Below are 27617 nucleotides of genomic sequence, written 5' to 3'. Positions count from 1 at the left end.
CTCTAGCAATGGAAAGAACGGCCACACGTATACCTTCCAAGACGCAAGCAGTTCTCAGACATCCAGGCTCTTATGTTATCAGCTTTGCAGTTCTGTTATCTGAATTATTGAGAAATCACGTGGTGTTACCAATTTACTTATGTTATAACATGTATATTTATTTATCATTTATTTATTATTGTATTATAGTTTTATAACATATCAATTATGTCGTTTATTCATATTATAACATTTGAATTAATAACACCACATATCAGTGTAACTTGCTTGCTCGACCTAAAAATTAACACCAAAATCAACTACAACATTTAGATAAAAACACGTTTTCACTAGTAAAAATCCTCCAAAAAAAATATGATTTTATTGTTTAATGTGAGTTCATGACTTTTTCTATTAAATTAATGACAAAAAATAAATAAAAATTTCGTTACATATTGTGCGTGACAAAAAAGAAAAGGGCGGGCGTTAGAAAACAAGCTTTCGCAGTCACAGGATAGCCATTATCAACAAACAAGCAGAGTAACAAAAACTCTCCCTCCCATTCCCCTAAACCTTTCATTTCGTTCGCCGGACGGTGATGGCGGTTCGAGCCGTCAGCAGCTGTTCAATCTTTCGCTCCGCTTCCACTTCCTCTTCGTCCCCTACTCTCTTCGCCTTCCGCTGCTCCCCATGCCACTTCAGTCGCCGCTTCTCCCAATTTAGCATTCGCTTCCCGATATTTCGATCCGATAAGTTAGTTCCTGGCCATGGCGGCCTTCAAAGCAGCTCCGTTCACAGCCTCGTCGACAGCGTCATGGAAGAGCTCGGTGCCTTGCGCCGACGGAGACGAGTTCGCGCTGCCGCCAAGTAGCTTCCCTCTCTCTCCCCCTCTCAGAATCACATTTCTTCGAAAAAAAATTTTAATCATCCTTAATTACGAATTTAGAGACTTAAATTAATGTAATTTATGCGCTGTTTGATTGCTGAGAAAGAAAAAAGGCATATATATAATGCAAGTATAATGAGATTATTTAGTAACTATTTTGCAGGGTGGAGCTGACAAGCAGTGGAGGGATTGTAGAAGATAAGCTTGTGAACCGAACGCTGCAGCAAGGGTTGCTGCTCGAGTTCAAGAAGGATTCAGAGAGAGTATTGCTTGCTGTTGCCCAGAGACCCGATGGCAAGAAGAATTGGATGGTTTCTGATCAGGTTCTACTAGAAAAACAACTAATGCGGCTTATTAATAGGTTGCTAGGTGTTGAAAGCTCACTGTGAAACTTTTTTAAACTTAAATAATAATAAAAACTTTGCACGGGATGTTATTGTTTTCCTGCTAGTCTAACATTTTTATTTTTATGGTGTTTGTTTTTATGCTATGTCAGAATGGTGTTACATCATCCATTAAACCACAACAAATCACATATATTGTTCCTGGTGTTGAAAATTTCGACCACGCAGAGATTTCAATGTTTGTTCAGAGAGCTCAGGAAAACTCGGTTGGTTTTTGCCTAAAAATAGTCGCAGTTATGAATTTTCTTTTTCTATTCTGGTGGTTTGTGTTTTTTGGTAAAGAATATTTTTTTAATCTGGTGCAGGACTCAGCACTTCTAGAATTTGCTTGGGTTGAACTCCTTGAAAAGAATAAGCGTGTGACAGCAGAAGAATTAGCTGAGGTACTATACATTTCAAGTTAAATATATATGTATGGCTGTTCCTTCAATGATCCTAGCTCATTCCACAGATGATCTTTGGTAGTGTGGAGCCTCTTGAATGCTACTGTGCTCATGTGATGCTTTCAGAAGATGAAGTATACTTCACTGTGCTAGAGACAAAAGGTTCTCGCTCTATATATGGACCTCGACCTGCTGTGCAGGTACAGCTATGCTTTGGTTTAACATCTTCTCTTCTTACAGTTGTCTCGCCATGGCTCCTAATGTGGAGATGTGTTTCAAGAAAGGATATTATGTTTGAAGGAAGAGTGATTCTCCTCAGATGATGTTAATTCCATTCTATATTGATAGTTTTGTATTAGATGGTGAAGAAAATTTATAACAATTGAAATTTTTGTAGTCTGTTGGTACGTTGAAGTTGATCGGCATAAGATGGTTTGGGCCGTATGTTGGCAGATACCAATAGGACTTACCACTCTAAATTAAGAAATCTTTTGTTTTACTGTTTAGGCATCTTCACACACACACATATATATTTATATAAGAAAAAGAAAGAAAAGATATTCTTGACATGTATTAGAAGTTAATGCAAGTTTGATTAGTAAGTTGAGTAATCCATGATAGCATTCATCTTGATTGTCTTCTTGCTTTTCCAATAATTTTGACGTGAATTTTTTTTGGTTTGAGAAACTAGGTTGAGGAACTTCTCCGTAGGAAGCTCGCAAAGGAGGCAGCTGAGAAAGAACTGCAGGAGTTTGTACAATTACTGAAATCTGCTAAGGCAATGCCTTTAGATGCTAAACCTCCCAAATCTTCTTGGATGGTTGAAGAGAAAATCAGACAGAAAATTAAGTCTCTTGAATCTTATGCTATTGATGCCTGCACAAATGATGACCAAAGGAAAACGGCTGGAATGGTAACCAAGTCTGACTTAAATGATAGTGTTTAAGCTTACTGTGATAATTGGTACTTCTAAGCTCCGAAAATGTATGGGTCATCGTAAGAGAAGATCTTATTGATGATGTTATGCCCTATTTCTCTTTGTGTGATACATCATATTCATACATGCATATCAGCTTTGTTCCTAATTTGTTTATCCTTTTGTACATACCTTCTTGTCAGATCCTAAGGGCAATGGGAATGGTGAAAACAGCATCATCAGCTCTAAATCTCCTCATAAATATTGGGTTTTTTCCTGTACATGTGAATCTTGACCTGTTGAAGTTCAATACCCGTACTGATCACTCAGATGAAGTTATATCAGCTGCAGAAAGTCTTCTGTCAGATTCATATGATCCAGATGAGGTTAGCCTGCTCTCTGTTATGAACATAGTTTTACCCATGGGGCAAGATGTGATTCAGTATTAAGATTTCGGCTTGCATCCTTAATTTTATAGGAAACCTTGTATTATTATTGTAATGAAACTTTTAATGGTTTATATGAAAAATTACAGAGACACACATCTATAAAAATGAAAGTATAAGGTTAGCCTGCTTCCTGTATTATAGTACATACAGGGCAAAATTTAGTTAAAAAACTTACAAAAATTCTGCAAATTTTCTTGTTTTAGATTGAAAGGAAAGATCTCACTCACTTGAAGGTCTATGCTATTGATGTGGACGAGGCTGATGAGGTATGTTTTACACATGCCTAGTGATGTTATCTTCTGCTGTCAAAACTGTAAATTTTTGCCGCATCAAAATTTGATAGCTCTTCGTATGAAATTTTGAATTGTAACATGTTAGCTTGATGATGCTCTGAGTGCAACGAGGCTGCAAGATGGACGCATTAAAATATGGATTCATGTTGCAGATGCAACTAGGTTTGTTCAACCCGGGAGCATAGTAGACAGGTAGCTCGTGGAACACTACAAGCCTTATTGATACATGTTTATGTTTCACTCTTTTCTGATAAATTCATGATGTATAGGGAAGCAATGAGAAGAGGAACTTCTGTTTTCTTGCCCACTGCCACTTATCCTATGTTCCCAGAGAAACTTGCCATGGAGGGAATGAGTTTGCAACAAGGAGAGAATTGCAATGCAGTTACAGTATCTGTTGTGCTGCATTCTGATGGCAGGTAAAACAATTTTTTTCCTTTATATGTTTGGTCCCCCCTTTGAGATCTCATCCGAATCGGTGCTGTTTTATAGTTTAATGGAGTTACACAGAGCTGTAATACCCTTTTTTAGGGCTTGTAGACCATTACTTCCCTCCTAGATTTGTATATTATGAATTCAGAATTATCTTGGTTTTGAAGGTGGTGGGGTTAGATAGATTTTTGAATTAAAATGATTCCATATTATTCTACAGACTGAAATAATTAAATCATTGTGGCTTAAAACAAGATCATTCTAACTGAAAGAGGGGGCGTCACAACAGACTGTTGTGGGCATTTCTTTGAAGTATTTTAGCTTTTGCTAACTTAAAGGTTAATTTTCTCCAAATAAGATAATTCTACAGACTATGATTCAAAGATTATATAATCATCTAGAACAAGTGGGTGGATATTTCTTTGAAGCATTTTAGCTTTTGCTAACTCAAAGGTTAGTTTTCTCCTTTCCAACCAAATTTTACTAATGAACTCTATTTTACTCTCTGTGTGGTTCAATAGTATTGCAGAATATTCGGTGGACAACTCAATCATTAGACCAACTTACATGTTGACGTATGAGAGTGCATCGGAGCTTCTTCATTTAAACCTGGAAGAAGAGACTGAACTGAAAATCCTGTCTGAGGCTGCAACTCTCCGTTCAATATGGCGTCGCCAACAGGTTGGAGTTAATTAATTAGACCAAAATTAATTCTGAAACGTTCTTGGTTGTATGATTCAAAGTTCCAGTAGCTTTCTTTGGTGCCTCGTGATTCTGTTAGTCGACAATTATTTTCGTGGTTGTACTATCCATAACCTGGACCCTATGGATATTCTACTATTGATATGGATCCTGCTGTGTGCAAAATCCTTAAGATCATGAAAGATCGAAAAAATCCAAACCCTTGTCATAACAATTTCATTCATAAAACAAACATGTATTTACTTTTTTAAATAGGAAATGTTGATCTAAGGTCTCAAAAGAAAAAAGGGTTTGTAGGCATGATTAATCAGTAACCCTCCAAAATTCTTCTGTGACAATAACTATATGCTCATTTTTCAGGGTGCAATTGACACAGCCACATTGGAAGCACGTATCAAAGTGGTTAATCCAGAGGATCCAGAGCCTATTATTAATCTGTATGTTGAAAACCAGGCAGACCCTGCAATGCGACTTGTCACTGAGATGATGATACTCTGTGGAGAAGTTGTGGCCACATTTGGTTCTAGCAATAACATTCCTTTACCCTACAGAGGACAGCCCCAATCCAACATCGACACATCTGCATTTGCACATCTTCCAGAAGGACCTGTTAGAAGCTCTGCTCTTGTTAAACTAATGCGTGCTGCTGAAATTGATTTCAGGAAACCTATACGCCATGGAATTTTAGGACTTCCGGGTTATGTTCAGTTTACATCTCCCATCCGTAGATATATGGATTTACTAGCTCACTATCAGGTGAGTTTCTTCCATGCAAGTATAGTTCTTAATAAACTACAATCTTAAATGTTGACCTTGTCCTTCTGCTGTCAACAAAATCATATAATGATCTTGATCTCGTCTGCGGTTTGCAAGCAGACAAAGCTATGTGCTTCATGAATGAAGGATAATGAATTATGGTATCACTGCTATGTGGAGTCTTTTCTTCAAAAATGAAGAACGAGACTTTTTGAAAGAAAAAAGGAAAAAAAAAACAGATGTGTTATCAAATCATATTTATGTCTATGTTGCTCGTGTGAAGTTTAATCTGGAGGGACAATTGGTGCTTCACCATATCTTATGAACAGATTTATATAAATTAGGGTCTTGCTTAATTGAGCACATGGTTAATTAACTTTAATAATTAAATCTTATGAATTCCAAAATACCAAGGTCAGAAAGTTAAGCTAAGCTGGCAGGCTTAAGTGCAATGACTTCTGCATGTTATATAACTACTAATACGTTGCTGAGAATTGTGTTTTAATGCGGTATTCAGCCAAATTGTTGAGCTAATGTTGCTAAGCGTTGATGAAGGTATCTGTTATGTAGGTTAAAGCATTTCTCATCGGGAAATCTCCTCCTTTCTCGGCTGGTCAGTTGGAAGGAATGGCATCTATAGTGAATATGAATGCTAGAGTAGCAAAGAAGCTCTTTAGCAGCAGTCTTCGGTATTGGATATTAGAATTTCTGAGAAGGCAGTCAAAAGAAAAAAGATATCGTGCGTTGATTCTTAGATTCATTAAGGATCGGATTGCAGCCATATTGTTAGTTGAGGTAAACATGTAATTATATCTGTTTAATTGTAAATGCGGCTAGTTATGTCATGCATTATTTGTAGCACAAAACTTTTAGGATTGTAAGACAAAACTAAAACTGTAAAACTGTAGACAATGTCAACCACACTTGCTATTAATGAGATATTAAAATAAGCATCCCATATAGTCTATGCAGATCAATTGTGAACGTATATGGTACATGTCAATTGATGAGCCTCTGTCTTTTGATTCTCTACCAATTCTAAGATGTGTGGTAGCTATAGCAAGTCTGTAGCTGGATCTGTATTGTCATTTTCTTTTATGCTTACCCTTCTCTCCTGCTCTCAACCCTTCTTTTATTTGGGATGAGTATGCCATTATTAAGCTTTATGGGTTGCGCCATTATTAAGCTTTATGGGTTGCGCCATTATTAAGCTTTATGGCTTGCACTTACGTCCATTATGTCAAACATGAATTTTTCAGGTGGGACTTCAATCTTCCGTGTGGGTATCTGTGGGAGCAGATGTTGGAGATGAAGTTCTAGTTCGAGTAGAAGAAGCTCATCCACGTGATGATGTGCTTTTCCTTAAAGAGATTGTCATTGAGAGATAAAGATAGATTCGTTTAACTGGATCTTGTCACTAAGAGACATTTTGTTGCTGGTATGACAATGATCTCTATGGGTAAGCAATGCTCTCTTGTTACACCTGCTGTATAATTATGTTTCTGTATAGGTGACTGGGCTCTTACTAACATTCCCCTTTCGTGTGACAGAATATTTACCACCACATCATATTGTCTGCAACCTTCGGGAACCTGAAAGCTACCCCTAAGCTCACAGAGTCATAATTCAAATTAGATCAAATATCAATGAGGAATTATTGTAAGCATTGTCGCCTGCAGCATTTGATTCCCAAGCTGTATTGCATGTCAAATACGAGGAATAGGAATTGCTTCAAGACCTTGGCTCCAGTTGTGGCCTTCACTCCACTTGTTTTTCTGTGGACTATTTGGCATCCAAGTTGTTCCGTCTTTATTGCTCAATATGGTGCTGAAATGGTAGGTCACACCATTTCAAGGTGGTTTGTGTATTTCCAATAGCAAATTTTGGTTAATTTTAGAAGTTAGCATTTGTATATCATGTGTTCAATCAGAAACTATCTCGCGGACTAAATCAGGTACCGAACCTTGTGACATGTTAACATGGAAAATGATTAGTAAACAAGGGAATTTTCACTTTGTGGAATATGAATCGGAAGTTTTGAAGATGAGCAGGGCAGACACAATTATGTAAATTTGAATAGATGAAATGCTGAGAAATTTTGATATACTTTCGGATCGTTGTAATATTGAATGCCGAAAAAGTGGTGCACTGTATTGTTTGTGGAATGGTGATGTCAATTTGCAAAGTGCCATGATTTTGCTATCTATCTTTTTTTTCTTTTCATTTTTTATATCAATTTTACTTGTCGTGGAAACAATAGCTGGTTAGTTTTACAGTCAAGTCACGTGATAAGACAAAAGGAAATTTACCTTCTAACTGCGTACGGCAAGGGAGACATGCTCTTAAACTTCTGTGCTGCGTAATGTTCAGTCGAAGATTGAATTACTTTTTATTGGGAAATTGCAAAAAATGCATTGAATTTCCCATTATTTTCACGAGATTCGCTCCACATGATCCTTGTTAATAGTTTGTCTGTGGGTTTCACATGTTTTAGAGGCTGCACTTGATCGGCACTGAAAGGTGCAAGATGGTGAAAAATTAATTGAACTAGGGTTTTTTTGTTTTGTGCTCAACATGCCCAATTCATGTGGAGAGTTTGCTTGCAATAATACCTTTTTCTTGTTTTTAACAATGTGATATTCTAAACTTCTCTAATATACATAAAAAAAAAAAAAATTAAACTCGAGTACGAAGTGACAAACACAACATTTTTGGCCAACTAATGTAAGCCAGCAATAATACTTGGCATGAAATATTAGTGCACTAACACTAATATGGTCCCACTGGCCACCAAATATAAAACACTTCTTGTTGTAGTTGTGTTGTTCCCCGATTTTGTGAGGCTTCACCTTACCTGTTTTGACTCCTTTTAGATGGGTTGGTTGATGTGTATTTGGTCCCCAAACTAGGGCATGATGAGTTAACTAGCTAGCAAGCTACTAATGCAGTTAAGAGGAGGACCCTCTCATTTCCCAAGGTGTCCATTAACTATAGGGGATGTCATGGCTTTTTCAGCACTAATAACTGGGTCTTTCTATGTAGCCAATAGTTCGACAGAAAGTAAAACAACTGCAACACATGGCTTAAATATCAGAGTGGACCGATGGATGGGTGCAAGAATCGATTCAAAAGAAAACAAAGGCCTGGCAAGATGTTTGATGGGACTTGATAATAGTGATATGGGGGCTAAGGGGCCAGAAACACTGGTCCACAAAATTAAAGTTCCTAGAATTAAGCACATCTAAAAGGGCCAACATAAAATTGACATCCTTTTATTTTTAATTAATTTGTTTGTAAAATCACATCAGAAGGTGACATGCACATTATATAATTAATCTAGTAAATCCTTGAAATTAAACTCATATTGGTGTGAATATTGTTGATTTATTTCGCCATTATAATTTTCAATAATTGTCTGACTGGTACAGGCCAAGCCAGAAACACTTGTGGCACACCTTACTTGCAAATTGCAACACAATTTTATCAAAACGAACTTCATATGCATGCATTTCAAAAAGGAAATAAATAATAAATATAAAAAGGTGCAATTGGCAGAGGTTGCGAGATCTCTTGGACGAATTAAGTGATGCAGAGAAGTGAGAGATCACATGGGGATGCAGAAATCTGCAGAATTGTGATGGATGATAGGTCAGGGGAAAGGTTGGTTGCAGAGGACCCCTTGCACACTCTCCATTGGCGCCTATTGTCCCCTTCCTCAAGTCATCAACTTGACACCCACATGAGATGCTCCTATCGATCTTTCTTGTCACACCCCGCCCACTCTTTTGTTCTTGGTTTCATTTCACACTCTCTCATATGCAATGATTTGATCAATTTCTTCAAGATTTTAATGATACAAGTTTAGACCTCAGTGATTATTCTTTTGGCGACATTGTTATTGCTTCTTAACCATTAAATTAATTAGAAACTCAAGCATTTATATATGCTTTAATTGCAAGTTTCGATTTTCCAATGATACATCATATATGAGAGTAGTCTAGCTAAACTTGAGTATGGCAAAGCTAGGAAGCAATCATATGTTAACTTCATACACAATACTCACTCGTCTTTTAACAACTTAATAAGCTTTTGGAGTTTAATTAGTGTTTATCTAACATAATATCATAACTTTGATTATAAGAATTGTACGCGAGGGAGAATGTTAACTTGCCATACATTATTAATTTTTTTCGTAGCAATATGTGATAGATGTAAATTAGAATTGCCAACATAAGTTTTTTAAAATAAAAAAAAACATATAACTAACTACGATTGAATTAATCAGTTATCAATCTCTCTCGACAAAGTAAAATTTAGCTACGCTTTGTATCTTCTTGTGAAGATTATTGTGTTGAGTAGTGCTATATGGTGCACTTACATAATTGATAAATTAATCTTAATACTCAAGCATCATCATGATATGGGCGACATATGCATGCATGAGATGATCGTTAAGAAAACACATGACATTTCATGTAAGTAATCACATACGTCATATAGATATGGTAAACGCATGAGGAGTAGAATCATCTGAAAAAATAAAAAAGGAAAAGAGAAAATCTACCATGATATGAGCCGACATATCATGAGAAATTCCCGTGTTAAATGTCTACATGTATTCTTCCATTCCATGATCCATCAACTAGCTAGTTCGATAAGAAAGGCATTATTCTCGATTAAAAATGCCAAATGATGTTCCAACAACAACAACATGCAATGCAAGTGAGAAAGAGTGGTCAATAAGAAATTCTTGAGTTATTTTTATACATGAATAAATTAATACAACTCACAACATAGAATCAGCCGTACACATTGTGTATTGTCCAAGTATTTTTAAAAATTCATACGATCACAAAGTCAAAAATTCGAGAAAGTCAACAGATGAAGCCAAATGCATGTTACTATGTTCTCTATACCGATTAGGAAAATACTAAAATGTTGTTTAATTAATGTCGTTTAATGATAAGGTGATAGCTAACATGGGAGTCGATCGACCCTTTGCTTATCAAAGGGTACGGACCAAATTAGAGGACTGTCCTTTGCTTAAAAAACAGCAGAATTAATTTCAACATGCTCACTCTGCTCCAGATCATACGTCAAAGCTCCAATAATCTACGTGAGGACTTCATCTTTTATATGGCCCTTGGCCAACCCATTTCCTCCTGTATTAAATATATATAATAATTGAATTCCAGCCATGGTTGGGACCCCTATTTCTCTGCCAGTCGTGCCTCTGGGTTTTTTCAGAAATAATTGTATTGGTACTACGGATCATATTGTTGGTTGCATGCATTTTTAGAATTCCTTACTGTATTTTAATCATTTTTTTCATGAGCTTATGTATATCATAGAGGAAGAGGTGCCAGACCTCATATGTTTTTTTCAATGCAAGTCATAGCCTAAATTACTATCAGTAGGGAGGTTTCTTTCACACACATTATTAAGGTGTCATGACGGTTCGAATGTCTGGACGTCAAGCTCTTTTTCATCAGACTAGACTCCGTTAGTAGGTCATAAGGTTTTTTATTGTTAAAAAGGCCTGAAACTGGAAATAAATATAAATAAAATAAGATTGTTCGGTGCATACTTACTTATCAATAAACAACCCATTAATGTTATTAAATTATTTGATCCTTCTACTAAGAACAAAGCCCATTAAACCCGAAAACAAAATAAAAAGATAGATTATAAGTTAAATTAATTGTAGGAACGTATTCATTAGTTAAATCTTTTGTTTGACTTTGATATGATGGGATTATACAAAGATAATTAATTTGAAAACCAAGTTTCGAAGCAAAGTAGATGCAAAGCCCCATGAATCAATATTCGATAGACATGATTGGAGTCTTAGACAGATAAATAATGTAATCACTTATATATATATATATATATGCAAGTAGGTAAAATGTTGGTGTACGAAGAGAAAGCTCATGATTAGGGTTATCTTATAGTGGAGTGCAATTATTCTCAAATCCATAAAAATACAATTGCCCCAAGATCAAATAATATTTTCTTAATCTTATGTGAAAAGATATAATCATTCAATTCCAAAGTAAGCATAGTCAACCCTTTTAAGAACTACCCACCATCTACTTGATAGATGAGACCCAAAAAAAAAAAAAAAAAAGTTTTGAGAACCCTAAACTGTGCTTTGATTTATTCATCCATGGTATTTTCAATATGCAAGGTGATAGTTTTTAACTGTAATGGTCTTTGAGCTTATACTTGAGTTTTATTTTGGTCCTTTAATTCTCGCACGTGTTTTAATTTTGTTCATCTGTCAATAATTTGGATGCAAAATTAATGTAGGTGCTATATTGGATTTGAAGCAGATTTCGGATCAATCTATATTGATTGACTGCTTTTGCCGTTGGTGTTCTTTCCGATCTCTACACATTGCACCGCTCCACCGGAAATTTTCTCTGCCCCTACCGTACTCCAGCTTGGTAGTTTCCACCGCCTGTCCAGGGTTGAGCACTGCTAAATTGGAACACATACAAGAGTTTACCAAAATGAAATTCGAATATAATTATAAGGAACATTGCGATTAAAATCTCCTATACGTAATTCTTTCTTAAAGCAAATCACAAATAGCCATAGCCAAATGAGTGTGAATGCCGATTTGCTATGAACACATCCAATTAGTCTGTATAAATTAAGGGAAACTTAATTAATAATGGTAATCATTTTAAACGGGGTTGTACAAATTAAGCAAAGCCGATCAATGAGACGTACATTTGAATGTTTAGAACACCGTACACACAAACTTAAGGGCATATGGGGACCCAAAGTTGTACCCTAGCTGAGTACGTAATAAGCTAAATCAACACCATACACATTCACATGCCTCATTAATCCCCATCACAAATTCATCTTCAACAACGTGGAAATTTTAGAACACGTATATAAATACATTTATTTATTTTATTTATATAAATGGGGTAGGGATCAAGGCGATCTCGGTGGCACGTTCACATGTCTTGCCATGCATGGCATGGGGTTGGTGCTGTTTGGTTGAACTTGAGGCACCGTCATAACTTCATTGCCAGATTTTGTGATGACCTGGAAGATTTGCTAGATCTGGTTGGTCGGTGCATGAGTGGGACCGCCCTTTAAATTTTAACACCTTACGTGTAAAAAAGTACTAGCTGCACCCACCACCAGCCCCTCACCTTGCACCTTTGGTTTTAATGGAACACAGAAAGCAAGCACTGGTAGACTGGTAGTGGTGAGAATGAGACTGATCGAGATCAACAAGATTTGTTAATTACCATAATATTCACAATTATATTCAATATTGACGCAAAGATATGAAAGAAACATGCGTGCCCCTTTGCATGACACATTTTCCATGTGTACCTTCATGAGAATATGATGTTATTAAACTCTAAAGGTAAAGAAGAAGAAAAACAAAAACACATAACATGCAGGTTAAATGGGAGTCATTGGAATTTCGCATTTACTTTTGTTCTGTATTTAATATAAAATTTGATGGAGTTGACATAAAGGACGAGTGTTGCAACACGATTCTTAAATTGAGTTCAGGAATGAAAATGCAAGTCCGACTATAATCTAGAGACTATTACAACAATTAAACCTATACATAATTTAATTTGTCAAACTTAGTGTGCGGTATTATCGTTTGATCATGTTACTCTGTTTGGCCAATTTATCTCATGATGCTAACATGCTTATACATATACAATTTATTTAGCCAATGTATAAAATATAGCGATGGATAGCAAACCCCATAATTGGGCTGAATGGAAATATTGCAATGCCAAATGCACGTGGATGTCACATGACATGATAAGACAAGTTTATAATATACTTGGAGTACAAACAAACAAATATATATGGAATGGAATAGGAAATTAAATAAGGAAAAAGGAAGAGAAGGGCTTGGTATATTTGGGAGGGATGAAGAAAAGGGAAAGGATGCCATTAGTAAAGGCACATGCTGTGTGGATTGAGATGGAGATGAGTCTTGAGGAAGAAAAAAGCAAAAACCCTAAACAATAATAATTCCATTTCACATGCAAATTGAACCTTTTTGGTATGAGCAATTTGCCAATTGGGGTTTTCAAACACTCGCAGCTACAGACTTTTCTCTGGCTATGAACTTTGAATCATCACACTTCTCCGCCCTTTGACTCACGGCTTATCTTCATCCTTAATGGCACACAACACCAACATGACACAAGCAACTTCTTCTTCTTTGGTTTGAATTAAAGTTGCCGCATCAATTTCCAGTAAGTCTTTATCACATGCAAAAAAAAATATCTAACATGTTATATTATTATAAGGTCAAAATTAACTTTTGGTCCCTGTATTTTGACACTTCAATCACTTTTGATCTTATAGTTTCAATTCCGTTAATTTTAACCATGTAGTTTCATATTTGTAACAATTTGAGGACAAGTTAGTATTCCTATCAATTTATTTGACTGTGCAATGGGCAATTTCGTCAACCCGAAATCCTTGAGCACAAAAGCTCGTCTGAAACTCCCCTAATTTAATATTAGGGTTGAAATTGGTTATTTGAGATTAGGGTCTTCAAAAATTGGGATTAGTGGTTGAATTTCGAGCTCTAATATGAAATTGGGAAAATTTAAAATAAGCTTTTACGCTCAAGAATTTGGGGTTGACTAAATTGCCCATTGCATCGTTAAAGAAATTAACAATAATACTAACATGTCCTTGAATTGTTACAAATATGAAACTACAATGGCAAAATTGACGAAATTAAAACTATAAGGTTAAAAATAATTGAAATGCCAAACTACAAAAACAAAAAAAATGACTTTTAACTTTATTATAATAACTCGATGCAAAAATATCTCTTCAACACAATCGTAAGTCGTACAAAAAATGGATATCAAAATGTATATCAGAAATGCGTAACCAAAATAGATTAGGTCACACTAGCCGTCAGTTTGAGATCATGTAGCTTTTTGGAGTCGGTTTTCTTCAATTTGAATTTTTTATTTATTTTCAAGAGAGTATATTTATAAGAAGTAGACATTTAATTCCCTTTTATTGGGAATTAAATCCATGATGTTATAAATGGAAAAATATCAAAATCCAAACGGTGGTTTCACAAAAGAGGAGAGCAGGCAGTTGGTATTGGTGGATGTGCCATGTGTGTAGCCCAATCATAGCCAAACAACTCCATCTGCAGCACCCGGAAAACCCTGACCCTGTTCTGTAGTAAGCACGAGCCACCCCTTACGTGGGTCCCACTTACGGTTAAGGCCCATGGCCAAACGAGCCACACTACACAATGGGCCCCTCGTCCTCCTCCACCCCCGCCCTTGCTGACGTGTACTGACCGTGGGTCCCACGTTTTACGCGCTTTGGTTATTTGTCTTGTTTTTGGAGAGAGCTCACCTTTCTGTCCTGGTTTATTGAGGTGGTGGTTTTCGGGTCTTTGGATTCCCGCAATTTCATATTTTTTTATCGTTTTTCTATTTTACAAAATTTTCAAATTATTTTTTCACTTGGGATAAGTACAAAAAGGGGGAAAGATGCCAAATTTGCAAACAAATTGCAGGTGCTGATGGCTCAGCTTGTGATCCAAGCAAAATGAACTTCAACTTAGTGCTTTTTTTCTGTTTTCTTCTTCATAAATTTGTGAACAAGTTCTGTGGATATTTTTGAATTTTATGATACTCCAAATTTATGTTGTGTTGAACTGAGATTTTCCGATTCCAAGTTGAGGAATAGTTCATATACTAAAAAGATAAGAGAGAGAGAGAGAGAGAGAGAGAGAGAGAGAGAGGAGATATTATATATTCTCAAGCCTTCTTTGAGCTAAAAGAACCAATTAATAGTTTCATTACCTTTTGGTTTTTTAAACTGATGGCAAGGCTTGCATTAGGAAAACCGTGGATCAAACCGAGATTTTCGTGCTTGTGGTGTGATGTAGAACGTGCCACTACACAACTTAGAATAACTAAAGTTAAAAAGAGAATAACTGAATAAAGAAGATTAATCAATTACGCACTGCATCTCTTTAAAGTTATTATCGTAATTCTCAAATACGCAATATGTTATAATTAAACATTAGGTAAAATTTCCAACATCGCTATTTATATTGACTATTCCTGATTTCTTCTCAACGTCTTCGCTTAACAACCTAAGATAATGAGGAGGCAAAACAATATGGCATAGGAGGTGCAAATTATGGCTGAACCAAGGCTTTTATATATGCACATTCTATAATCTTCATTCCTATACTACATAGACCAAAGAATTATTGCACCGTTTTTTTTTTTCCATTAAATTATTAAAAGTGGGCACTAGAAAATTGCTTGTAATGTGAGATATCTTCCTCTTGGCCAAATTGAAGGGGTGTGTGCCTTAATACAATATTAACTAAGAAATTATGTCGACCCATTGGATTAGGGATGCTTAAGGTTCACATCAACAATGTGAAAATCAAAAGGGTTGGGCCTTAACTTCACCGTTTCTTGCTAATTAAACCCTGTTTTAGTTAATCAGGGACTAATTAAGATGCATCGTGTGGCTCTCCCTTCCTATTGGTCCTCAACTTGCCCCCAACTTGGCCAAATAAAATGAACATGAAGAGAGCCCATGTGTGGTGCACATGCACATCAAGTCATGTTTCCCCAATGAATGGTGACCCAAAAAAAACATTACTTGGAAAATAAGAAAAAACACAAATAATATAAATAATATAAATAATTTTAAATAATTTTAAAAATAGATCTTGAGAAAGGGCATTAATTATATCCAGAGACCCCTGATGCCTTGCTCACAACTCCATAAGTACCCCCACCCTCTTCCCGCTATTCGGCCCCAACCCAATCCTATACATCACACTCTCTCTCTCTCTCTCTCTCTCTCTCTCTACCTCTCTCTCTCTCTCTGACTCTCTCTGCGGCAATGGCTTTCGTTCACATGCTCTGCATTGCTTCGCTATTGTCACTTTTCATGGCGGCCAACGCCAGAATCCCAGGCGTTTACACCGGCGGGCCATGGGAGGGCGCCCACGCCACCTTCTATGGCGGCAGCGACGCCTCTGGAACCATGGGTACGTAACTTTTCTTCCACCACACTATGTTCTCTTTGTTTTCCAAAGCCCATATCTTACTTTCTCGTTTTCTTTTCAAAATCTCAGGCTCTTAGGCTCTTAACAAACCCATTTGTCTCTGTTTTGCAGGCGGTGCTTGTGGGTACGGAAATCTCTACAGCGAGGGCTACGGCGTCAACACGGCGGCCCTAAGCACAGCTCTGTTCAACAATGGCCTCAGCTGCGGAGCCTGCTTTGAGATTAAGTGTGGAGATGACCCCAAATGGTGCCACCCAGGCAACCCGTCCATCTTCATCACTGCCACCAACTTCTGTCCTCCAAACTACGCTCTGCCCAACGACGATGGCGGCTGGTGCAACCCTCCTCGCACCCACTTCGACCTTGCCATGCCCATGTTTCTCCAGATCGCTGAGTACAAAGCTGGTATCGTCCCGGTCTCCTTCCGCCGGTGAGTACATCAAAACCTACTCTCACAGTCACAGTCTCTGTCTCTGTTCCTTCAGCTTTGTTTTTCTCTGTTTTTTTTGTTTTTGAACTGACCGAAATACCCTCGTTTTTGTATTCCTTTTGCTCTTTCTAAATTCTGTTTGGTTGCCGAGAAACCAGGCAAGAATAAAGCCTTTTGAGCCCCTCATCCGACTATTCAGTTAGGAACATTCTCGTTTTCTTTATAACCAAACAGCATAAATTTTTTAATTTTCTCGCGAACCAAACAGCCCGAATTGTCAGAACCTTTCGTGTGTTAGTTGAGCCTCCGTCACGTTTTACGTCGTTTACCCAGAAATAACCAAAGGCACATCCGTTTCCTCCTCCCCGCTTGCACAAAATGACTAAAGTAGCCTCACCCTAGAAATCCCTTGTTGTTTGCTTTAGTGAAGCATGTAAATTAGTGAAGTCCTGAAGGGCATATGAGTGATTTCATGAGGGTTGTTACAGATATTTCACGCCGTTCGACGCGTGTATGGAAAAGGCGCTAACTTTATGGGGACTTTGCGCCACTCCCGCATCGGAAATTACCAGTCAAACATTAACTAGTGATTTTAACTGCAGTAATTAACTGAGTCACCACAGTAATAAGTTTGACTGTTTATTTTTAACAGAGTCCCATGTAGAAAGGAAGGCGGAGTGAGATTCACAATTAACGGCTTCCGTTACTTCAACTTGGTTCTAATCACCAACGTCGCGGGCGCAGGAGATATCGTGCGGGTGAGCGTTAAAGGCGCGAACACTGAGTGGATGCCGATGAGCCGCAACTGGGGACAAAACTGGCAATCCAATGCAGACCTCGTGGGTCAGACCCTGTCCTTTAGAGTCACGGGCAGCGACAGGCGTACCTCCACCTCATGGAACGTGGCACCCGGTCATTGGCAGTTCGGACAAACTTTTTCCGGGAAGAATTTCCGGGTTTAAAAAAAAGTTCATCCACTGCCTCTATCTTTTATTTTTATTTTGCTTTATAACTTTTATTATCAGTTAAATTCCCCGCCTTCGGTTTTCCCTTTATTATCCCGGAAAAAGTTGAAGTGGTGGGAGTAAAAGTAAAAGTAGATTTGGGTGTAATGGGCTTTTGGGTAGGATGAAGATGGAAAGTAAAAGTGAGTTAAAAAATGGTGGTAAGATAGGGGTAGAAAAGTGACTCTTTTAAGTGTGGTGTGTATGTTTTTTTGAAGCTATAAGTGCGGCTGGTAAAATTTATGTAATCCAGCAAAGATGGTATATTGGTGCCTGATGTTGGAGCTGAAGCGGCTGCAAGAACAAACATGCAGCCCGCAGCTCTTTCTATATCTTTTATAATATATATCTTTTACTATATGATGTGATGTCGCCTTATAATATTTGCTTTTACATTTCTTTAATTATTTGGAAAGTGTCCATATAATTCATGAAAAAAGATGGTGACAATGTTGAATAGAAATGAATGTGCGGTGACTAATATCGCTTGTATAAAAAAAATGAAATGAACATGGGTTGCCTCTCGGGGAGTGTTGGACAAGAAGCAATGGACCCCCATATGAACATATCTACCAGATTGGGCAGAGGCCCATCATCTGCTAAATATAGACATGTCAACACAGAATTACTCCCTCTGACCCTAACCCAAGATAGAAGCTACATGATCAACTTACCCACTTGGTCCACCCAATTAATTGGTAACATTTAATTTATTTATATATTTCATACTCGTTCATTCTTTTTGGTTGTATCAAAAACATTCATTAGAGCACTTCCACCAGTTGACTCTTGCCATGGCAAGATTAGCCCTAGGGCAGGCACTATTCACGTGAATAGTGGCTGCCCTAGCCCCCTCCAGTAAAATGTGTTTCCAGCAGTTGGGGCTTGCCATGGCAATTACTATTCATTTTTTTGTTTTTTTCACAATTTTGTTTACTTAAACAATTAATTTGGATAATATTTTCGGATAAGATTTTTGGGTTCCTACGTGTCAATACTATTCATATCGGATAAGATTTTCGGTTTCAAATTTCAGATAAATTTCAAATTTCAGATACATTTCAAAATTCAAATTTCCGTACGTGTAGAACCAATTGCCCTTTCACAAAATGCTTGATGAATTTTTTTCCACATATGAGAAAATTTAATCTCATTGCCCGTTACTGGACAATGACTAATTTGGACCCAAGCCTCACACAAGCTAACATCTTCCATCATGCTCCATGCCCCTCCATTTTCATTAGAAGAACCCATAATATGCTAGAAAAAAATTACAACTTGAAAGTGAAAAAATATTGAATAGAAAGTGAATAAATTTTGAGGAGAAAGTTAACAATAGTAGAAGGAGAAGAAAATATATGAGGATTTGGTGTTAAAAGTGAAGAGTATTGGTTGGTATTTATACACAAAAAATTCTGTAATTTTTGTGTATTTTTTTAAAAAAAATTCGATTTTTTTTCAATTTTTTTTGGCAGAAAAATTGGCTGCCGTTGGATTGAAGAAAAAATTCCAATCGGAGCGACCAGAGGCCGCCACGTGTCAAAGAGCCGTTGGCGGCACTGTAGCGCTGATGTGAAATTTTTTTTAACGTTGGCGCGTGCAATGCACGCGCCAACGGTAAAAAAAAATTCAAAATTTCAGGGCTGACGCCATGCTGGCGTCAGCTATTTTGTCCTGGACTTCGGGCGCGACTTCGGGCCGATTTCGCCTTCGGGCCTGCCCGTTTTGCTGGGGCCCACGCTCGCCCGGGCTGGACTTTTGCTGCTGGAATCGATTTTTTGCCCAAACCCCCCCCAGCCCGAGTGTTTCCAGCCCTGCTGGAAATGCTCTTAGGAACTGTATATCTCCAATAATTTTCAACTTTCTCAAAGTGAAGCAGGTCCTACAAGAAAATAACAAGAGTTTTTATATTTTATTGGCAGTTTGGCACACCGACCAGTCTGAGGTAGATAGATCATAGATGTGAGGGAGGTTGGGTAACCCATCTGCCAAAGCCAGTAACAACTGTCTATATTTTTACTCTTCTTTTTTTACCGTCCCTCTTTAATTTGATGCCAATCCTTATCCTTTGAAAATTCCTTCCTCGTAGTACTGCTTTCAGCTAAAGCTGCCTCCAGCATTAAATATTTATTTATTTTTATTGGTTTAATTTTAAAGTTTAATACCACTTTAAGCACAAAAACATGTTGCCAAATGTTCCTATCCGATGGTCACACAACAACACAGCTTGACAAATATCATAAATGTCCTTCAACTTCATAGTACCACTCCTTCCTTGAGGGCAAATCAAATTTTTTTTTTTTTTTTTTTCTTGCAATCAATTTCTGTGGGAGTGTCCTTGTTGATGTGAGCAGGTGATCTTGTATGAATGGACGGTCCAGATTCCATCCAAAATAAAACCAAGAAGATGCTCAAAATTGGAGCTTTTGATTCTGCTTCCAAACTAAGCTCAAGTGGAAGCCTCAAAAACCAAACCCTAGAGGGGCGGTGCTTACTGCTTAGGTTCTATTTAGATAGTAGAGAAGAAACTGTTGAAGCCCCAAAAAAGTGCTTGTGGAATTTATACCTTATCCAATCCCCCACATAACATTATCACAAACTTTCGGTGAAACAAAAACAAAAAAAAGTCACCCATTGGAGCCAAAAAGACAAAGGCAAAAGTCTTTGCAGTTTTGGACGTGAAATGTTCAGAGATTATTCTTCAAACTACTGCTGCTGATTATAAATATCTTTTTCAAGGAATCTTATACAAATGGGATTTCTGAGGTTATGGGGACAAAACTGTGGATGATGATTGATAGAATTTGAATATATACTTTGGGCATCATATCCAAGACTTGTTTTTTCAATTTTCAGGCCGACTTATGCCAATGCTTAGAGGCCACAAATTGGTGACAAGCTCTTCATTCTGTGTTAACTTGTGTCCAACCATTTAACATCTTTGGAGGAGAATTGCACCATTTAAAATCTTTGGAGGAGAATTGCATAGGACCATTGACACCCATTTTTTGTTTTGTTTTGATCACCAATCAATAGTGGGGGTTTTTTTGTTTACAATGGCGATATTCTAAATTATTCTAATGTACGAAGAGGAGGGGTTCAAACTCTGGTGCAAAGGACCGGACACATTGCCAATGAATAGTGGGTTTTTGAATACATGGCTTGCCATTTTCAAGAAAATGAGGGAGTTTGTTGGTGGAGAAGCCCTACATGCAACGGACACAGGATAAATAAAGCATAGAGAGCCCAACCTGCTGAAGGCACCAAAGGGCTGAGCCTGATTCTATAATTTATTTTTTCAATGGAACCTTTAAAGGGTATATAGGTCCAAACTGAATATATGGGCTCAGACACAAAAAAGAAACTGAGTATATGATGGGCTTGGGCTTCAGAACAAATTACTGAAAAGCCCCAAAAAAAAAAAAAAACTGAAAACGCCGTCTGTGGGAATCGAACCCACGACCACGTGGTTAAAAGCCACGCGCTCTACCAGCTGAGCTAAGACGGCTCGATGTCCACTTGAAGCAAGTAACGTTATATATATATTTATTTGGTAATTAACAAATAATAACTAACAACAGCTGGCTCATATACACACGTGATTCTACTGTTTACATTTGGCGGAATAATTTGCCTACGAATTCAAGGTGAAAGCTAAAGCAACAGAGATCTCTCCAGCATAAGTCTTGTCCTGAAGGACAACTCTATACTTCGCAACTCCAAGTTCAGCCTTTCCCTTCTCTATGCCCGACGCTATCACATCCTTCACATACATCCTGCAACACAACAAAAAAAATATATTTATCTTATATATATTACATGTACAAATCACTTTTCTAAAAATACAAACCCTAATTAATTGTCATTTTATTTAAAAAATACAAACCCTAATTAATGAAAAAAAATATACGAGCAAATCATGTACGTACTTTGATTCGCCCACAAATACATCGTGGTCCAAGAGCTTCTGAGTGTCCATGATACGAAACAAAAGCATGTATTTGTGACCTTCGCCATCAGGATACTCTGCATCGAATTTGAATTTTTCATTCCAAACTGGCTTCGTGCCTTGTCCTGCATATGTTTCAATTACATATTAGCCCCATTACTTTCACTGTGATCATTTGGATGTAAAACATTCGAAAGGGTATGTGTAGTCTTTATTCTTCTCGGTCGGTCTATATAGAATTAAGATCATAAGTCCGACAAGAAAACATGACTTTCTACATGAATAATTAGATAGGCCCCTGACGCCTGATGCTGACCTTTGGCTATGGTGCTTGTATGCTTTTGATTTCCATATTGAATTACAACGTAAGGGTTCATCTTCACTGCAAATTTCAAGTACATATGAACAAAATAATTATCAAAAAAGATTTCCAGTAATTAAAACAATACTGAAATATGAAGGAGTTAAAGGATACCAATAAAATCCATGTTCTTGAGGCTTCGCGCTTCAACCAACGTGACCTCCAATGTACCAGCTACCATCTCTCTCTCTCTCTCTCTCTCTCTCTCTCTCAGATGAGCAGATATTGCAGATATTATAAAGACTTGAGGGAGAGAAGTTCAGCTTCAAACACATAGCTGGTTCAAATGGGTGTCTCTTTTTAAGCTTACAAGTCTTTGGTCGTCTCATGCAAATTGGTGTTAATATATATATATATATATATATATATCTAATTAATTAGAAGCTACGTCTTCTTCTACGTGTACATTTTTAGGGTTTCTTTTCCGGCTACGTTAAGTACGTAGCTGTTTGTTGAATTCCAAATCCAGAAGGAATAATCTCATCCCATCCCATCCCATAATGGGATGGGATTATTCCTTCTGGATTTGGGATTTGCTGCTGTTTGTTTATGATTATTATTACTTTTAAATACTGTGGTCAACCAATCAGAAGAATTTGAAAGCAGGTAAGGTAAATGCATATATATACATTGTTTCATTAATTAATCGTTTTAGAATTTAGACGCAAACACAAATACCTTCTCTGCCTTTAATTAATTAATTGCCACCATCTCTGCCTAGTTGTATATCCCAAGTTCTTTCCAAGCTTTGTAATTTGAAAACTCCCACCTAACCCATGATTTGGCCAACCCAATTGGAAAATAAAATCCTTTTTTTTTTCCAAACACGGTTTTGCTTCATGCAAATTGCAATTGATTTAGTTTAAATTTGTTACTAAATTAAAATAAATTTTGTCACAGAGAGAGAGAGAGAGAGAGAGAGAAGAGCTGCTCCAAGGTGGTGACATGTAATTGGAACCAACCATGCATTGTGATATGGACTTGGATTGCAATTTGAAGAACATGCATTCCATGCACCAAGGAGTGCATGATGACCAAGACCAAAGAGGATGGCTGTAATTAGTGGTTATGACTTACTTAACCCAAGCTCAATCAACTTTTTTGCTATACTTTATTATCTTTCGAAAAGAAAAAGTAAAGTTACCCTTTTTTGAACTCCAAGTTTAGTGGTAAAATACATGAAGGCATAACATAATTAGTAGGGTTAGGCATGGTTTGGTAAGAGCTGGTCACTCATTAAATCGATATTGAAATCGAAATTGAAAAATACACTTGATTTCAGTTCGGTTCTACTGGTTTCAGTTTGGGTCTTTGCTCAATATTCTTTTGTCTAACAAGCCTAAGACCATTTTGACGGAAAAAAAAAAAAGAAAAAAAGAAAAAAGAAAAAGAAAAGCCTAAGCCTAAGCCCATTTCATTTAATTTTTACTTTTCAAGAATTTTATAGTGAAAGCCTTGTATATAATCCCTAGGTAAGGTATTATTTCTTAATCGTTGGATCAAATTGATTAGTTTGATCCAAAGGTTAAGAGATAAGACATCACTTAAGGGCCACATATAAGGCTCTCATTATAGAATGATTCTTTTATTTTTGGTTGTTAAGGCTTCAAGTATATTAAGCCCATGAGTGTCTAATAAATGCACAATAACCCAAATTTAATTACAACTAAATTGCCACACACAAAAAACATATTCAAAACATCCTCATGTATATATAAAATAAGGTTAATCATTTTATTAGTCCTTTAATTTTGACCCGATTTGCATTTGAGTACCTCAAATTTCAAAATGGCTCCCGTGGTCCTTTTGTTTGGATGAAGTAATTCTAATTTTCATGGAAATTAATGAAATTTCAAATTACATCATTTAAAAATTTCATCAGTTGCAAATTTCAGCGTTTGGATGTCATATATGCGGAATTTAAGAAATGATAGAAATTAAAATTTCATCTGTTCGGATAGTCATCACAGAATTAGAATTTACTTAGATGTAACAACATTTTTTTTTTTACAACAGTCTTGTATATAATTAGCATAGTTCAACACATTATTATTATATATATAATTAGAAAGACTTGTGCAGTACGAAAATTGTCTAACAACCCATAACTCAATTGTTACTAATGTAAAGAATTGCAACTGTAGCTTGTCTAATTTAAAAAAGCATGAATCACGTAATTAACAAAATGAAGCTAATCATTCCAGCCAATGATTCAACAAAATAGCAAAAATAAAAGATGTCAATTGAATATAAAATGTGTCTACGTTCTCGGTGAAATAAACATCAACACCATTTCCTTCTTTATCTTAGTTGGAATTGTCTTTAACATGAGAAACTGTTTCTCATTTTCTATAAACCAAGAGTATGCCTTCAGTTGTTCATCTGGACTAAAATTTGGAATTGCAATCACTTCATTATATACTTCTGAGACCAATATGAAAATAACCAAAACAACTAAAACAAATGAAAATAAAGAACCAAAACCAAAGGAACAAAACAAAGTCGAAAGTCTGCATTTAAAAAGCGAAGTACTCTGAGACCAATATGCAAAGTGATTGAAAACAAAGTTTATCCTAATTTTAACACTTCCCTACCTTCTTTATGATATTGAAACAGAAAACCAACTCTCATATAACATATAAATCCAGCCTATTTTTCACCACCTACAAACTAAAATAAAACAATTACAAATGTACTTGTAAACAGACAAAAAGAAAAAGGAAAAAAAAGAGAGCTAACTTTAGAAAAGGAATAGCGTCAATAACAACTAAAAAAACAGAGAGCTAAATGGGTCCTCCAGATTCAATAGCGTCAATAACAACTAAAAAACAAAAAGAAAAAGGAAAAATCACATATTGTAAGCTCCAAAATGCACTTAGACCACAATTTCAATCCCAACTAATCAACAATACGATCACTACAAATACAAATATAACACATAAAGCACAACCAAGCACATAGCATGGGCAAGCACAAGTAGAACAACAGAGAATTATTATCCTGTAAACAAAATTCAATTAACTGAAAAAGGAAAAATAGATAACTGAAAATTAGCAAGTACAACCATGGGAAGAGCAGAGAAAGATGAGTCTGGGAAGAACATAGAAAGATGAGTCTGGATAGTTGAGACTCTTACCTTGATTGGAAGAGCAAATATTCTTGTTAGATTGAAAGGTAGAGAGGAGAAATAAAATAAAAGTGGAGATAAGGCATATAGGATAAACCCTGGTTCCACAGATGAAAACAATCAGTATAATAGACAAAAAAAAGGCCAACGACAAGGAAAGAAATTGAAAACTGAAACTCACCAGCAAAACTCAGCAGAACACCATCAAACTAATACCCATGGCACAGGCTTGTTCTCTTTGAAGAATAGGTTATTCCTAAAATTTTGGCAAACAGAACATGAAAATTTTGGGGGGCAAAAGATAGGTTATCGAGGAGATTTGGAGGGCAGAAGATGAAAATTCCCTCTCTGTTGGGAATTGTACAATTCCGCTGAGTACTATGGAATTTCAACTCGGGATTTTAGATGTGAAATTCCCACAATATTTTCTGCGTGTAATTTGGCAAATCCTGAGTTGATTTTGCCAAATGCTGAACTTTCCATTTTCCAAGCTTCAAATGCCAACTTTTATTAAAATCCTGAGTTATTTTACCACATCCAAACACACTGTTAACTTTAGTTTCATTTGGACAAATGGTTCCGCCGTCAATTTTGTGAACTTTTTTTTGTTAAATAGGGGCAAAATGGCATTTTAATATTAAAATAAAAAAATGAATAAAAAATCATTTCTTTAAAATAACAATAAAATCAAATCAAATGAAAAACCAACGAAAAAGAAAAAAAGAAAAATCAAGTTTGGGGCTACTAGAAATCGGGATAGAGGGGGGAAAGAGAGAGTTTGACTTTAATTTTGTAGTTTTTGTAATTTTGTATTCATATTTTAATCAATTTTGATACAGAAATACCATTTTGCCTTTGCACTTAACAGAAAAGTTAACAAAATTGACGGCAGGACCATTTGTCCTAACGAAACTAGAGTTAAAGGACCAAGGGAACCATTTTGGAAATTGAGGTACTCAAATGCAAATCGAATCTAAATTCAGAAACTAATAAAACGATTAATCCAAGCAGAAAAATAACACATTCAAAGAATAAGAAGAATGACATAGTAATAGTAGATTTTCGTACGACACTTTGTATTTGATAAAAATGAATTGTAATCGTTAGATGAACAAGTTGACGTTTCTCTACAATAGTATAGATTAATTACAATTTATTGAATTGTGCTCTCACTAAATGAGAATATTCACCAAAGACACACCCTAATATGTGACCTTGGCAAGAGTGCCATGCTTTCTCTCTAAACGTTGTGAGTTGATGGCCAACAGAGTTAGGCTAGGTATGAGTTAGCTGTATGAAATTGGATTAAGTACGAGTCCCGACAAGCTATTCAGATTCTGTAGGAGGCGGCCGAGTTTTTGGCTTTTGGCGGCAATAAAAGAGGAGGCTAGACACACGACTTCATTGATTTGAGTTTCTAGTTCAAACCATGTCCTTAATCCAAGAATTGGACCAAAAAGAATGTCCTTAATTCAAGAAGATCTTTTATCTTGTAAGTGCACTATTGAAATGTTCCTACAAATAACCAAACATGAAATCCAAGCCCCATGATCTTAGAAAAGTAGTGGGTTATCTACAAAACGGTCCCACAATAAGATATAGTGTTATAGAACTAGTCGCAACGTACGCGTGGACTAATTCTTATTGTTGATGCACGCATAATTTATAATACATTGAAAGTAAAGATATATTTTATATGTGTATGCTTGAGTGACTCGTATAGTATTCTTCTTTACGAATCACAGATATAATGTTATTTGAAGGCAAAAAAGTGTTTATAACTAGATACTTTCTGACCAAATTATACGTTTAATAAAGGTGGCGTGTGAATTGAAGGTGAGGACATTCACCTCAGATGCCTTTATCCACCTTGGTAACTACCTTCCCTAATTAGAAATTCAAATGTTCAAATAAAAACCCATTGCAGTACGTGATTTTGTTTTTTACCTAATTGAATAGTTGCAGGCATATGAGTGAAGGCCCTACTCAAGTACATCAAAGCTTTATCTAATGAATTTGTAACCCTTTTGAGAAACACCAGTGTGTGCCACCCAAAACAAACAGGTTATTAACAACCAAACATCATTGACCAAAACAAGACTAACACTACAAGCATAGATACAGCTTATTAATGTACGGACACCATTAACTTCGCTATATATAGACCAGCAGTCTTCTATGCATATAGAACCTACAATCAATCACTTTTATTTTCTTTTAATTAACCAACTAACTCGTACTAACCAACTACCAAATCCTGTTGTACTTCTACCTAAATAAAAAAATAATAATTCTTTTGTGTTGACTCAATTAAGAGTAATGTTAGAGAAATTATATTTTTAGATTATTTTAGGAAATTGAATTATGCGGTTTATAAAGTTATTGCTATATCAATTATGAGAATGACTAGTCCGTAATTGACACGAAAGATAATAGAGAATTTCTTATAAAGACAATGCTTTTGTCACTTGG

At 36.3% G+C, this 27617-nt stretch overlaps 3 protein-coding genes and 1 non-coding gene across 5 annotated transcripts; 2 read left to right on the top strand and 2 right to left on the bottom strand.

The window, feature by feature from the left end:
- Nucleotides 422-7368, top strand: LOC18772700 (ribonuclease II, chloroplastic/mitochondrial). 2 transcript variants are annotated; one of them, XM_020567070.1, is made up of 15 exons: nt 422-846; nt 1029-1188; nt 1362-1475; nt 1575-1652; nt 1721-1852; nt 2344-2565; nt 2772-2954; nt 3221-3283; nt 3396-3502; nt 3580-3729; nt 4264-4423; nt 4805-5200; nt 5771-5995; nt 6460-6638; nt 6751-7368. In XM_020567070.1, the coding sequence occupies exons 1-14, from the start codon at nt 578-580 to the stop codon at nt 6586-6588; spliced, it is 2388 nt and encodes a 795-aa protein (XP_020422659.1). In that variant the 5' UTR covers nt 422-577; the 3' UTR covers nt 6589-6638; nt 6751-7368. The 2 variants fall into 2 exon arrangements, with proteins under 2 accessions (XP_020422659.1, XP_007208076.1); XM_007208014.2 differs by having other exon boundaries at nt 423-846; nt 6460-6659.
- On the top strand, nt 15793-18068 carry LOC18773697 (expansin-A6). Its single transcript, XM_007205686.2, has 3 exons — nt 15793-16256; nt 16386-16704; nt 17357-18068. The coding sequence occupies exons 1-3, from the start codon at nt 16109-16111 to the stop codon at nt 17664-17666; spliced, it is 777 nt and encodes a 258-aa protein (XP_007205748.1). The 5' UTR covers nt 15793-16108; the 3' UTR covers nt 17667-18068.
- TRNAK-UUU lies at nt 21144-21216 on the bottom strand. Its single transcript has one exon. It is a non-coding gene; the product is annotated as a tRNA-Lys (tRNA).
- On the bottom strand, nt 21219-22517 carry LOC18772330 (elicitor-responsive protein 1). Its single transcript, XM_007206720.2, has 5 exons — nt 22460-22517; nt 22133-22261; nt 21974-22039; nt 21638-21782; nt 21219-21484 (listed from the first exon to the last, which is right to left on the bottom strand). The coding sequence occupies exons 1-5, from the start codon at nt 22515-22517 to the stop codon at nt 21343-21345; spliced, it is 540 nt and encodes a 179-aa protein (XP_007206782.2). The 3' UTR covers nt 21219-21342.

Source organism: Prunus persica, chromosome G6 (genome assembly GCF_000346465.2).
Source record: "Prunus persica cultivar Lovell chromosome G6, Prunus_persica_NCBIv2, whole genome shotgun sequence".
Lineage (NCBI taxonomy): Eukaryota > Viridiplantae > Streptophyta > Magnoliopsida > Rosales > Rosaceae > Prunus > Prunus persica.
The sequence above is the reverse complement of the archived record's forward strand: the minus strand, read 5'-3'. Positions and strand labels throughout refer to the sequence as shown.